At 40.9% G+C, this 14960-nt stretch overlaps 2 protein-coding genes across 3 annotated transcripts in view; both read left to right on the forward strand.

Annotated features, from left to right (window-relative positions):
- ZNF131 (zinc finger protein 131) overlaps positions 1-3136 on the forward strand; it is a 31055-nt gene extending 27919 nt beyond the window's left edge. The window contains exons 7-8 of the mRNA XM_061189234.1: positions 621-751; positions 1398-3136. Coding sequence (XP_061045217.1) covers positions 621-751; positions 1398-2084 — 818 coding nt within the window. The 3' untranslated portion in view covers positions 2085-3136. The remainder of the gene's footprint in view (positions 1-620; positions 752-1397) is intronic.
- Positions 3137-12036: 8900 nt separating this feature from the next.
- NIM1K (NIM1 serine/threonine protein kinase) overlaps positions 12037-14960 on the forward strand; it is a 69937-nt gene continuing 67013 nt past the window's right edge. The window contains exon 1 of one of the 2 annotated variants that reach the window (XM_061187753.1): positions 12037-12137. The gene's annotated coding sequence lies outside the window, so the exon portion shown is untranslated. The remainder of the gene's footprint in view (positions 12138-14960) is intronic. The other variant, XM_061187751.1, reaches the window with a different exon arrangement.

Consider the following 14960-nt stretch of genomic DNA (forward strand, 5'->3'; position numbering starts at 1 on the left):
CTCTGTGCCTCTGCCTAGAATAACCTACTTCTTTCCTGTCCTTCTCTCATTCCATTCCAGGCATAATTCATCACTCTCCTCCTCTGTACTGCTGCAGTCCCATTTCCCATTGCCCTCTTCTCTGTAACAGGCCTTCTGTGGTGCATTGCATTTGTTTATGTTCATGTATTTCACCTTCCTGAAATACTCTGGCCTATGATACGAAGTTTTTAAAAACAAGGACAGTTTATCTTCATTACCTAGCACATGGCCTGGCACCACAATAATTGCTCAAAAAATGCTTGTGGAATAGAGAGGGGTGCATGTCCCCAGAAAGGAAATTGACCTTGATTTTTATCTAAGGGAAAATATACAATTTTTTAAGAAATGCAAAAACATGGAACAACATTCAGATCCAAATTTTATTTCTTTGCCAGAGCACAGATACAATTATAAGAATCATTAAAAACTTAACTATTTCTACCTCTTAGAATAGTCTTTTGGATGTGGTGGAAACATTTGAGTTATAAATTCTGATCCTTCTTTCAAGAAGGTGCTATTAGAATTAACCAAAAAGAAAAAACTTTTTGCATTTTCTGTTTTTCTTAATTGTCAATATGATTTTTTTTCTATTCTAACAGGTGAAAAACCTTTTGAATGTCCAAATTGTCATGAACGATTTGCTAGAAATAGCACCCTCAAATGTCACCTGACTGCATGCCAAACTGGAGTGGGGGCAAAAAAGGGAAGAAAGAAGCTTTATGAATGTCAGGTATGTGTGGGTGTACTCCGTCCTTAGCAAAGGAGTCTGCGTTTGAAATCATTAGAAGTGAAGGGTGACAGACCTAGAGCAAAGGTATAGAGCTGACAAGTTTAGAAAGAAATGAGAGTAAAGAACATCATTGTCTTGCTTTCATAAGGGGGAATAGTAGTAGTAGTAGTCGTCGTTTTTACCCAACCCTAGATGATACCAATGTCAATAAAATTATGTCCTAAGTAACATAGTCTGAAACTATGGTTATTCTTAACCATAGAACAATCATTAGAATTCAGGAGTGGGGTGGAGGAGGCAGACCAGCTATAATTGGCTCTTCTTCCATGATTAGTGTGTATTTATCCCACATGGTGAAATTGTTCTTAATGTTGATATCATGGAAGAAATTATAATAGTGTTACTTTATAGTCCTTTAATATAGACAATATTAAAATGTTTCCCCAAAAGGATTTAAGTTGTTAGCTAATCAGGTAAAAGATCAAATAAACAAAAGAATTATGAAATTCCCTCAGACTATGTTACAGATGTCATATTTATAACATTTTCAGAAAAATCTTCAACTTTTTTCTTATAGAGAATAAATGCATCCATATTTCCTTCAGTTTGAATATAAGTGTTAACACCAAATGTTTGGTTATTTCAGGTCTGTAATAGTGTGTTTAACAGCTGGGACCAGTTCAAAGATCATTTGGTAATACACACTGGAGATAAACCCAACCATTGTACTTTGTGTGACTTGTGGTTTATGCAAGGAAATGAATTAAGGAGGCATCTCAGTGATGCTCATAATATTTCAGAGCGTCTAGTAACTGAAGAAGTTCTTTCAGTAGAAACACGTGTGCAAACTGAACCTGTGACATCAATGACTATTATAGAACAAGTTGGGAAGGTGCACGTGTTACCATTGCTTCAGGTTCAAGTGGATTCAGCACAAGTGACTGTGGAACAGGTCCACCCAGATCTGCTCCAGGACAGCCAAGTGCACAATTCACATATGAATGAGCTTCCAGAACAGGTCCAGGTAAGTTATCTAGAAGTGGGTCGAATTCAGACTGAAGAAGGTACAGAAGTACATGTAGAGGAGCTGCATGTTGAACGGGTAAATCAGATGCCAATGGAAGTACAAACTGAGCTTCTAGAAGCAGACTTGGATCAAGTGACCCCTGAAATCATGAACCAAGAGGAGAGAGAGGCTACCCAAGCAGATGCTGCTGAGGCGGCCAGAGAAGATCACGAAGATGCTGAGGGTTTAGAGACCAAATCAACAGTGGATTCCCAAGCTGAAAAGTCAGGAAATGAGAACAGAACACCTATGCCAGTTTTAGAATGAAATAACAAATGAATATATTTTTAAATTTATGTGTTGAGTTTTTGAACTGATGATGGGCAGTGTGACTGTCCTTAAGCTAACAGACACGTGGACCAAAGTTAAGCTCTTTCATGTTGTGTTGAACTGTTTCTATTGAAACAAACTGATTTTCCCCCACTTGATGCCACAGAGGAGGGATCTTTCCCATAAGTGAATGGGAAGCTTTGAGAAGTATATTTCTGGAAAACTGAAACGGATTATATTCTTATTATATAGTTGGGTACGAATGTATCTATTTTCATTGTGGTAAGGGTTCTCCCTTCTCTCTTTGCCCAGTCATGTCCTTCCTCAAGTTTTTTTTCCCCCATATTGTAAAATCAAACGTAAAATCATTAGAATACAAGTTTATGTATTCTAATGCATGTTAGAACATTTGAATATATAGGAAACACAAGGCTGCATGAAGAAAAGTGCATTGTTACTGTGCAGTTAAATTTTGGCTTCTGGCTTTCTTTAGCTTGAACAACACTCTTGTCTACCCTGACAGTCACAGATGTCATCTCTGCAACAGAAACGGTGGTGGTGGCGGCAAATTTCTAGAATGTTTAAAAACCAACCACACCCATGTGCCTTTTCAAACTCAACTAAACTTCTGTAAAGCGCCTCTGGTTCTTTCAGAGTTTGTGTTGCAAGGAGCAATGTAGGTCATGCTATAGCACTCTATATTTTCCTTACAATGACAGCTACCAGTTCTTTTTCACTTCAGTTAGATTGAGAAATTTCATTTAATGGCGGCTGAAGGGCCATTTTCAATTGGGAAAATTCACTTATATCTGTGGTAAACTTTATTTTGATGAAAAGTTGCACTAGTATTTTACCACCAGATGAAAAAAAGATGAGCATCACTTTAAAATTAATGTATTTAAAATAAAGTACAGAGAAAAACATGTATATAATATATCAGGCTTTGTTTTGAATGAATCTTTTTCCCCAATCCTTAATGTAAAGATCTTGTGCTATAACTTTTAAAGCCATACAAATAAGAGTGCTAAACTGTGGACTTAAAAGTAGGTGTGTACATATTTTTAATCAGTATTACTTGGAAAATAAAATATAACAACCACATACACCAATATGCTATTTTCTTTACCTGTTAAATATTGGGAGATATTTACATTTTTAAAGTAAACTTTAAAATTATGTGTTCATGACTCTTTTTTCACCTTACCAGTGTGGAAGTTGGTTTGTGGTCAGAGATGTCTTCTCGTCTGTATTAACATGACTGATACACGAATTGAGATATAAAATTCTCAGTACACATCTCCAGTCCCCAAAAATCAGTTCGAAAGAAAGGAAGGAGGAAGAGGTTGATATTTGCTCTTCTATATGGTGGAACACAATAGCCAATGGAATTTTAGTACAGCCTATTTTAAAAATACTTTCTCCACTTACTAGTGTGTTAAATTTAAAAGATCAACATGACTTTTAGTAATGCTGATGTTAAATGGTATCACATTTATGAAATATACTGAAGAGGATGGCTTCCCACAACTGGAGAAGTCATGGATTTAAAGACAATAGGAATTAGAAGGTTGTTTTTATTTTAGGATCAAAGTGTATGAACATTTCCAAGTCTGTTCTCTTTGGCAGTTGGGTATCTGCTACAAAGCTTATATTTTTATTTATATATATATATATTTTTTTTTTTCTTTTTTGAAGTCAGAAAATACTAATGATAGAATTGTATCATATTGAATTTTTCAGTTTGCCTTAAGATGTCCACGTTCCTGAGTTAGTTGTAGTTTAAAGAAATGTTTAAATTCCTGACAGATACAGTGGTCTCAAGTATATAAATTACTAGTTAGTATCTAGTGAATTTTGAATGCTGAAAATAGCTCATGCTGTGCCCTTAAGCCAAGGTATGAAACAAGGTTTATTTTTAAACATAATCTTTCAAGAGCCCTGACCACAAGGTAGAGATCAGGGACAAAGGCACAGCAAAGCATTAAAATTATCATTTGAGTTTTTAGATTTGGCAAGGCCTTTCAGAACAGGTTTGAGGGACAGGTATAGTTCATTTTACTTTTCCCAAAAGGTGTGAAGGCTGTATCAGTGTGCTCCAAATGCCAGTAAATTTGATTGCAGAAGAGAGAAAGCTACCCGCTGGTGGTAAACCTTAGGTTGACTAGGACTTTGCAGTTCATAAAGCATTTTACATGTAACAGCTATTAAAACCCATGATGTATATTGAAGTACTGAACTGGATATTTTGTTCCTCTCACTTTACTCCTACTGGAATTTTTAGCTAGGTCTACAGTGTGACACCTGGGCAGTAGTGCCAGACATTGGTCATCATAGGAATCCCAAGAGCACTGGAGAATGATAGGAGAGCCTCTTCTATCTCCCCTACTCCACTGTTCAACAGCAGTTCTTTGATTATCTGACACCAACTGGGTTTCCTTCAATTCTGACAGTACCAAGAGTGAACGTAGATTCCAGAAGTTAGAAGTACCACAAGATTGCCCCCACTTCAGACACCAGCCGACAATAGAGTCCCCAGGGTACCCACACTTCTGCCTGGCCAACTACAAATTAGGTGTTCCCACCCCCTCCCAGGTTCAATAATGTGCTAGAATGACCCAGAATTCAGGAAAGCACTGTACTTAGGAGTGTAGTTTTATTATAAAGGATACAAACCAGGAACAGATGGGAGGAAGGACCTGCATAGGGCAAAGTGGGGGGAGAAGTGTGCAGCACTTCCCTGTCCTGTCCTGGTGCTCCACCCTCCCAGCACATGGATGTTTACCCAGATGCTCCTTTAACATTGTTTACTTACGTTTCATTACCTAGACGTGATTAAGTCATTGGCCATTGATGATTGAACTCTCTCCAGCCCCTCCTACTTCCCTGGAGATCTTGGGGGTGGGGCTGATAGTTCTAGCCCTCTAATTCATATGGTTGATTCCTCTGCTGACCAGAGCCTAGAGTCACCTCATTACATAAACTCAGGTATGGGCTTGTTAGGAATAACAAAAGACCTAACAGGAAATTGCAAGGGTTCTAGGAGCTTAGTGCCAGGAACCAGGGACAAAGACTGGATACATATTTTTTTATTATACCGTATGTATCATCTGAGATGCAAAGGAAAACTAACTGAACCCTAATATCAATACATTTAAAATCTAGAAATCTTTTGGATATGTACAAAAACAGAAGGATCTTACAGTCTTACCATTTAAAAAGGCTGCCATCCTCATCCTACTATTGAAAGTAGAAATATTTTCATGGAAAGGTAAGTGCTTCTGCGCCAACTACATTCAGTTTTGAAGTAATGTTTCAAGATTAAAAAAGTCCATGAGAGTCTTCTAGACTAATTACCCACTTTATACTTAGAATAAGCAAACAGTATTGACTGAGGCCTAGATGTAGATAGAGTGTCAACCAGTAAATCAAGTGGATTTTAATGCACATCTTCAACATGGCTTGATTGTTCTAAACGAACAAATGAACAATTAAAGACCAAACAAATGGTCTTTAAAGTGTTCACATGGAAACAGTTTTTTTATAACTGTCATGTAAAATTACAAGTAAATGACCTCTTAAAAGTTTAGCCTGATTTTGTTGGAGGTAACATAATAGCTTTGAATTTATTAACACTGACCAATGTGTTATATCAGGAGAGAGAAACCTAAGCTGAATGTTTTTCATGTGTAATGTGCTGAGCTGTGCCATGGCTCTTAAAGAATTTGTCATAAAGGATTCAAGTGAGAAGCAGAAGGAATTAAAGCTATCACCACCAATTAATGAGATCCATTATATTTGGAGGCCTAGAAGTGTATTGCTTTAAAACCATAAATGTAGAGGCTGTCATTATCATAAATGTATGCTGAATTTACAGAATATCTTAAAACTACTCCATGTTCTATAAATGTTACTTCATTAATTCTGTTGACATGGTACATAGGAAGGCAGCATGTGAATTCATAATTTTTTTCTCAACTTTCCCACAACCTAATACGACACTAAATATGACACATAATTATACAACTGAAGTGATGCCCACCTTGATATTTGTACCAAAATACAGCCTAGGAGAGAAAAATCTTGTAACAGAATAGCGTCATTTATGAATCACTTATATGCCAAGCACTTTACATTTAATCATCTCAATGACCTCATGAGGTAATTAACATTGTTAGCTATCATTTTACAAATAAGAGGAAACTAAGAGGAGGAGATGAGAAATAGCTGGTAGAAAGTGGAGCCAATATCTGAAACCAGGGAGTTAGACTCCACAGACTACACCCTTGATCACTAAAATACAGTTACCTCTGTATGAGATCTCTTTGTGGCTGACAATATTGGATTGCACACAGCATAAGTAAAACACCCATTTTCCTTTTGTAATTTACATCAGCCCTTGATGGGGTTGGGGTGGGGGAACAGGAGATCAGGAAAGGTGGCAAAACACACGGAGCAAATTGCCTTTTGGTAGCTCCTTGCCAGTCTCCTTGCCTTGAGACCACACCATCTAGGCAATGGTTCTGCAACAACAGTGTGCATCAGCATTTTGTTAAAACGCACAATTCAATTGGTCTGGGTTAGGACCCAAGAATTTGCATTCCTAACCTTCCCAGGTAATACACTGGGTTTAGTCCTGGAACCACACCTGGAGAATGGCTGACACAGAGTACTTAAAGGAAGCACAAATGACTAGCCAGTGGCATTAACTTGTTCTGAGGGTCTCTTATTTTTTTGTAGCGTAGTCAGGTGCTACTCAAAATATCTTGTTACCTGTTGTTCATGTTTACTATTCATGTAATGGACCGGGCTAAGACAACAGTCTTGGATTTTTTTGTTTAAAGAGCATTCTACGTATTCTCAGTAATGAATTGCCTTTATAATGTTTCTGAAATGAAAATGCCACAAAGACATGAAATGTTAGAGAATAATAAGAAATTAGAAACTGGAAAATCACAATAATTGAATAATTTTGCTTCCACTGGGTAACTCAAATATACTTTAGAGACAAAACGATAGCTAATTATCTGCTGAGGAGCAAATGTCAATGTATGAATTCACCTAACAGAAGAGCTAGATCATTAACTGGTTGGGGGTTTGGTAGACCACCCATATTAGAGCAGTAACTGTGTCCTCTGAAATAATAGTTATCAATTAGATACAGCTATGAAACACTATGGAGGGAATAATAGGGGTTCAGAACCCTAGTCCAGTTGAAATGGTGCTTATGAAAAACTGAAGACAAAAATCAAACAGAAGTAACTACTTGATTCTGACAACTTTTCATGAGATAATTTCCCTACAGGATCAATGGGCCCAGAGCCTTCATCTGTCCACTGTCCAACTGTAAATAACACCCAAGTGCTGATTATAAGAAACTATCACACTTATTGCTATACTTGGCTACATAGGCAAGAAAAGTTTGGAGTACAGTTGCTACTATAGTGGGAATCTCAGCAACTCAAATTTTTTAATGAAAGTTACTTTTATAATGAAAACTTTTTATATGAAAATGTCTCAAGATCACAATTTGGGGTTTTTTCTCTCCCCCCTCCCCCCCTCCTCTCTCTCTCTCTTTTCTCTGTTGTACTTTACCTTTAGGAAGAAAGCTCAATATTGAACATTAATGACTAAATGATGAGGCAGGAAAGTCTAAAGTGAATTAAAGTACCCAGTATATCAATAGAATTTAAGCTGACTGGCAGAAGGAGTAGTGGCACCTCACTCAGCTGCTGAAATTTACAACCTTTTTTTCTACTTTGTTGTTGTTGTTCAATTATACTTGCTCAAGTAGAAGATTCACCTATTTTAGAAAAATAAGAAAGTTAAAAACTACTCCAAGACCCATTAATCAGAAATAACTATTGTTAACATTACATGAATATCTGTCCATATACATATGCATGAGAGAGAGAGAGAGAACTTTTAAAAACAGAATTGCCATGCTAGTTTTAATTCTTTTGGTTTAATTTTGCTTGAATTTAACAGAAATAAGAAGGGAAGCAGAATACATGGATAAACCTCAGATAAATGTTTCTTTACTACTAGTCCTTTAAAGGTTCCTATAAAATTAAGGGAAAAGGGATTTTAATAAATACTAATTGTCAGTGATTCAATTTGATTTGCTCATTATATTTGCATTGTCAAGGCTTATAAAGTCAGTGTGCAGATTAAACAGCTGATTAATTACAGCACAGAGAGAATTTGTGAAATAGAAGATAGAGCTGAAGACATTACCCAGAATGTGAAAGAAGGTAAACAGAAGGTAAAAATCTGGAAAATATGAAAAAAGGCATGAGATAGAATGAGGGGGTCTGACACACATAATGTTCAATTGGAAAACCTGAAAGAAAGATAAACATGGGACAGGGATCATATTCAAAGAGCTATTGTCTGAGAATGTTTCTGAATTGTCTGTAAGACATGAAGTCTCAGACTCAGGTAGCACACAGAACCTTAACAGCATAAATAAAACAAATTTTCCTGGAACAGGATAAACCTTTTGAGTTACAGGTTCAACTCTACAGCAATATGCAGTCTTAGAAAACTTTTGCTCTGTGTCCGCTCCCAAGATATGTCAAATATCCCTACCAGGAGAGAGGAAGGAGAGTGGAGGTAGGAAAACCCCATGAATAGCCCAGGTTCACATTCAATAGGGATGCTATGTATCAGGTAACTTAATGACCAGAAAATTAGAGTAGAATGTCCCTATATGCCCTAGAACAGCACTAAAGGTGGAAAGATCCCTCAAAACCTGAAATAAAAATAATAGCTACCATTTATTAGGCATTTATTAGAGGAGGTTCTGACGTTTGGGCCCCAACTACTTAGAGACTGTGATGAAAGGAGTAGACAGATACATTGTCAATGGGGGATCCTCCTGCCTACCACCTGAGCCCATGGACTCCAGATTAACAAAACCTAGTTTACTGTTTTCCAGAAACTTTGCCTCAATTCTCACAACTCCCAGATTACAGGTGAGGAAACAGGCTAGAAGGTGCTTGAAATCAGAGTGTCATATAAGTAGTAAGTAACAGAGCTAGGAGTCAAGGTGTAGCTTTATGACTCAAAAATCTAAACTTTTAGCCACTGTCAATGTTACTCAAAGTATAGAACAAGGACCTCCTGCATTAGAGTCAGTTGTTCCTAAGAATGTATTTGACTTCTTTTCCGCTAACACAGGGAGCAGGGTTTAGCAAACTAAATTTTAATGAGCTCCGCAATAACATGAAACTGTCTATACTGTCTTTATAGGTCTTACAGTTTCATCAATTCTTTTGGAAAATAATATTTTTCTGACATTAAAATTTTTTTCTGACATATACACCCATTGTAGAAAATGCAAACAACACTGGAAAGTATTAAGATCATTTAAATCACCTGAGATTCTGCCACATAACCAAAAACATTTCCAATGTCTGGTGTAGTTCCTTCTAGTTATATATATCACAAATTTGTGTCATTCTGTTTTGTAACTTTTGCTTTCACTTAACACGTTAAAAATAATTCCCCATACTATTCAAAACAAGAAATTTTAACCTCTATATATTACTGTTACATTGTAATCAACCTATTGTTGAATGGCCCTTTCTAGAAGAAAAACAGCACTTTTTTCAAGTGAAGGGAATTGAACCATGAGGTCAGCCCTGTATGGCTGGGTATCCCGGGACTCCCAAGGGAAGGGAAGGCATGAAGGAAGGGTTTATGATTTGAAAGGGAGCAGGCCCTAGCAGCACATCTGCAAGAGAAATTGGGGTATAGGGGGCTCCTGGAATGGAGTCTGGCCAATGGACTTTAAGAGAAGTGGTTTCTGATGCTGAGTTTTAAGTTTTCCTTTTCTATGATAGCCTAAAGTTTTCAGTAACCTCTTAATTCTCTAGAATCGAGCATCGGCTTTGCCCTCTGGTGCTCTACGGGTACACGGTGGGAGGGCCTATGACAGAGTACATGTCAGGTTGGGAGTTTGAGGCTCTTGGTATCTAGGCAGTTTCTTTATGAAATCCTGTTCTGTGTATTGTCATGTAGGATTCAAGGAGTATTTTATATTTTTAAAATATGCAATGATTTATCCTGTATTTTATTGTCTTAAAGAGACTGACGGCATGTATTAAGATTACTTTTTTTTTTTTAATTTTTATTTATTTATTTTTGGCTGCGTTGGGTCTTCGTTGCTGTGCACAGGCTTTCTCTAGTTGCGGCGAGTGGGGACTACTCTTTGTTGTGGTGCGTGGGCTTCTCATTGCAGTGGCTTCTCCTGCTGTGGAGCACAGGCTCTAGGCACGTGGGCTTCAGTAGTTGTGCCTCGCAGGCTCTAGAGCGCAGGCTCAGTAGTTGTGGCACACGGGCTTAGTTGCTCTGTGGCATGTGGGCTCTTCCCTGACCAGGGCTCGAACCCGTGTCCCATGCATTGGCAGGCGGATTCTTTACCACTGCGCCACCAGGGAAGTCCCAAAATTACTCCTTTTAAAAAAAGTCCTTTTGTCTTTTGAGGAGAAGTCCTCCCTTTAAAGTCACACTTTTCTCACAGAGAACCTTTATCCTACACAGGTAGATGACCACTCTTACAAAACAAGGAAGCAATTCTAGGTTCTCTTGGTTTTCCTGCCAATCTCAATGGTCAGTCTGTGGAGCTGTCCAAGGTTTTATTTCTTGCCTTTTCTGTTCTGGCCCCTTTACTCATCATACAAAGAGGCAGCAGAGGGTAGTAAGGAAGAGCTGCAGACTGGAGTCAGACTGCCAGGTTTGAATCCCAGCACCAGCACTGGACAGCTGTGTGACCTTGAGCAAGTCAAATAATGTTTCTGGGCCTCAGTTTCCTCATCTATCAAAACAGGGATGGTAATAAGAGCACCTAACTAAAAAGGTTATTGTGAGGATTTAATCGGTTACTCTTTGTGAAAGTGTCACAGTTCCTGGCAAGTAGTGAAAAAAGAAATCTTTGGATACCCTAATTTCTACCATAAAAGGGTTTTAAACTTAGGTTATTTTTCTCCTCAGCTCTTTCGATTTTGTAAATACACCCTGGTAATCATGAACTGAGGATGCCGCAACAAGAGGAGGAGGAAAGTGTTCACTGAGCTGTGACTTAGGGCCCCTAATCATGGCTCTGCCATTAACTAGCTGTGTGGCCCTTGTTAAGTTAATTGACCTCTCCGACTTCGATTTCCTCCTCTGTAGAATGAAGGACTTGAACTTCAGTAAATCATCTCTATGCTTTAGTATTCGGTGAATCGCATTCCCTCCTTGTTTGTAAACTGGAAAAATATTTGGCACCTACCATTAGCCAGAGAGTCATAGCTGCGGAGTACACAGGAAATTAGGGGTCCACTGCCTAAGTGGCACCAAAGGAACAGGGCCTAATATATGCAAGGACTCCGCTCTGAGGGTGGCATTAGCGCTTATTTCTGCAGAGCCTAAACCCTGCCAGACTCACCTGAAGGAGCCGTCACTGTGGTTTGCTAGAAAACCCCGTTCTGTTAGGAAGATTACTGGGCCGCTGTCTCCCAAGGACACGGAAACCTTTTTTATCCAGAGGCTGGAGCGGCTCAGGTCGAAGCGTGAGTTGATGGGAGCTGTGTCAACCCTCTTTCGGCTGTGCGGCCACTTCGCATCCGTGCTCTAGGAGGCGTCCTCTCTGCGGCAGGGCCAAACCCCCTCCTCGAGTGTCTGCGACGGGTGTCCCCGCGCCGCGCGCCCCACTCCCTCCAGCCCCTCCCTCCTGGCTGCCATAGAAACCGACCTATGAGGTCCAGGCCCGCGTCCCGGTACGCCGTGGGCCTCCCCTTCCCCCCTCCGCCGGGCCAGCCCCCCGCTCCGGATTGGTCCTTCGGGAAACGCTGCGGGGCGACTGGGTCCCCTTGGAGGAGCCCGGGCCGGGCCGGTGGGCGGGGTTTGCCGCGGCCGCCTTCCGTCAGGTCGGCCACCCCTGACAGCTCCGGGATCCTACAGCGCGGCCGCGGCGCCCCGGCACCCACGCACCGTCCGCGCGCGCGCCAACCACCGGGAGCGCCGGGCGCCGCGCAGCCGACCCCGCGAGAGGAGCTCGCCACCAAGGTAAGCGAGGCCCGCGGGGCTCGCAGCCAGCACCCCACCCGGCAGCCCCTTCCTCCGCCAGGCTGCCGACCTGGGTGCTGAGGAGGGACGCCTCTCCTCCCCGTGACCCGAGGGGAAAGAGAGACACAACTCCTGGCGGGGATGGGCGACTTGGGGTTAGGAGAAGGTTAGGTGCTTTTTAGGGGCGCCCCCTCCCAGGCCCAGCGCGCCTGGGAGGAGAGCGCGTTGGAGGCGGAGACCGGGGTGTGCCGGCGCGTGGGGCCCGTGCCCGGGGTCGTGCGCCCGGGGGCTTGTGTGCCTGTGTCCCGGAGTCCCGGCTTGGTGCGGGCACCCGTGTCTGGGGGCGCGCCCTGAGCCTCGCCCCGCGCACACCAGCTGCGCGCCACCAGCGCTCCCGGGCGCAAGCCCAGAGCTCGAGAGTTTGTATTGAGGGCCGGGGACCTGCGTGACCCCGGCTGGCAGTGGGCAGTGGAGGGAACTGACAGTGAACGGCTGTGGCCCAGAGGAAGGAACCCTCCACCACATCCCACGCCACGACGCGCCCGAAAGGAAAACGCTCCTTTTGAAAGACTGTAAAGTAAGGAAGAACCTGTCTCCTCTTCCCTGAGGTCCCTTCAGCAATATTAGGAGCTCGAGGATTGGGCGATGCGACCCGGAGAGGATCGCAACAGGGTCTTTAAAATGCCGTCTCCAATCAGCTTTGCGTGCCTGACACAAGATCGGAGCGGATGGAGAGGTCCAGGCAACAGATAAAGGAGCTCCTAGCCCTAATAAGGGTAGCGGAGGTTCAGCCCTCTGCACTTTTTTTCTTCCCTTCTCTCTCTCCCTCCTCCGCCGTCCCTCCCGGCCTGTCTCCCCACCCGCTCCCCGTTTTCGTCCTCCCGACTTTATTAGACAAGAGGGCTCTCTGTTAGACCCACCCTCCCCCACCCCATTCCTCACCCCGTTTCAAACCGAGAGCGAAGGAACCACATTCTAAGCTCTCACCCGTGCAATTTCAGACAAGTTTGGAAGTTAAACAAATCGCCTTTGCACTCGAGGCCGCGGGAATCCAAAAGGGAAACAAACAAAACCAGACCGAAAAATCGATTCCAAGTTAAGTCAAGACTGCAAAGGGGAATCTAAAACGAGTATTTGTTTATGGCGATATGATTTTTTTTTAATGTTTGAAAAATATGTATCACTCAAGTTTGCATCATCAGTATTCAATTTGATTCACAGAAGAGCTTCAAAAGATGGTTTCTGTTAGTGTTGCAAAAGCACTTCTAATTTTGGTTGCCATGGTAACTGAAGAAGTCGCCCGGCACTGTTGAGAGGCTGCCTGGCTGGATCCAGGAACTGTTCTTGAGGAAATCTCCCCACGTCGCCTCATGTTACCATGGTAATAATAATCGAGCCTGTAAGATACTTGTTTCTTTAAAGTACTAAAAGCCCAAGGCATGTCGTTGTTCCTTAATTTTACCTTTTCAGAGTGTGCAATTTGTGAAACAGATCTTCCCTCTCAGACAACTGAGAGTAAACACTGCCCTCCAGCCAATCAGGCCCGCTGGCCCAGCTCTCTTCCCACAGCTCTCTGCACTAAGGACGGAGGCGGAGGAGTGTTTGATGTTAAAGGAATCCTGGCCTGTGACCAGATCTCTCTCCCCATTAAGCATTAAATTTGGAATCCTAATTAGCTTTCTAATTAGGAGATGGGGAAATGTGAGTGGGAGGCCCAGAAAGAGGCTAATAGGGAAAAAGCTAAGTCCAGCTCTCCATGGACTGGTGTTTTGTGTGCTGTTGAATTGCCTAGTAAAGTCCACATAGGTTTATTTTTGGCTTGACCACTGTTAAGTGGTAAGCCTGTAAAAACCTTCAGAGAGGCCTCATTCTGTGCTAGGAAAAAAATGTGGATTGATATTTAGTTTGAGGTGTGTGCTTTTTTCTAATAACAACTGCATTTAAAATAAAGACAGTTTTGTGTGAAATCTCAATTTCCCAGTAATAACTACAGATAGGCCATAGAGCCCTTTATGCTCTAGGTTTGGCCTTAAGTTTTCAGTTAAAAAGGCTTAATTTGGGCGGAGCAATGGTCCCATTCAAATACTTTTATTAGTAAGTGTTGATGTCTTTAAAGGACCTTAATTTTTTACACATTCACAATTCCTGAGCATTGAATCCTATAAATTAAATTTACATATTGATAGCATATGACTGGGAAATTTGAAAGCCCCTAGACTCACAGTTAAAAAAAAAAAAAAAGAATTTGTCTTAGCTTAATGTTTTCAGCCAAGTATCTAGTTCCATTTTAAGAAACTTAAAAATTAAAATATAATGTAAAATCCAACTGCATTCTTTGAATCTCATTACAGTATTTCTCTAGGGACTAAAGAGCCTTAATTCATTGGCTGATTTTCTTTCAGTTGTTGAAAGGACAAACTGTTTATAAAATTAGTCTCAGTCTATGGTTGTCACTTCCTATGGTCATTCTAGAAAAAGTTCTCTAGAATTGAAGTTATAAATTTCAAGAAAAGAAGAAAATATTCAAATTTCTTATGAAGACAATAGTCTACAATTTGAATTAATCAGATCACAGTTCTTAAATTACTTTTTTCTCAAGAACTTCAAAGATAACTCAACCATTATCATACAGTATACTGAAGAATATTAACCAGTTTTATGGATGGGCAAGTCGTGTTCTAAAGACTCAAGTCATCTCAGCTAACTACTTGGAAAATTAAGAGATGAAAACTAAAATCACCTGGCATGTCTATGAACATGAGTATCAGGTAGGACTTAGAGAAAATCTAGGTGAGAAGAGAGACAAGGTAGAGTGGCAGGAAG

This window comes from Eubalaena glacialis, chromosome 4 (genome assembly GCF_028564815.1).
Source record: "Eubalaena glacialis isolate mEubGla1 chromosome 4, mEubGla1.1.hap2.+ XY, whole genome shotgun sequence".
In the NCBI taxonomy this organism is placed as follows: Eukaryota; Metazoa; Chordata; class Mammalia; order Artiodactyla; family Balaenidae; genus Eubalaena; species Eubalaena glacialis.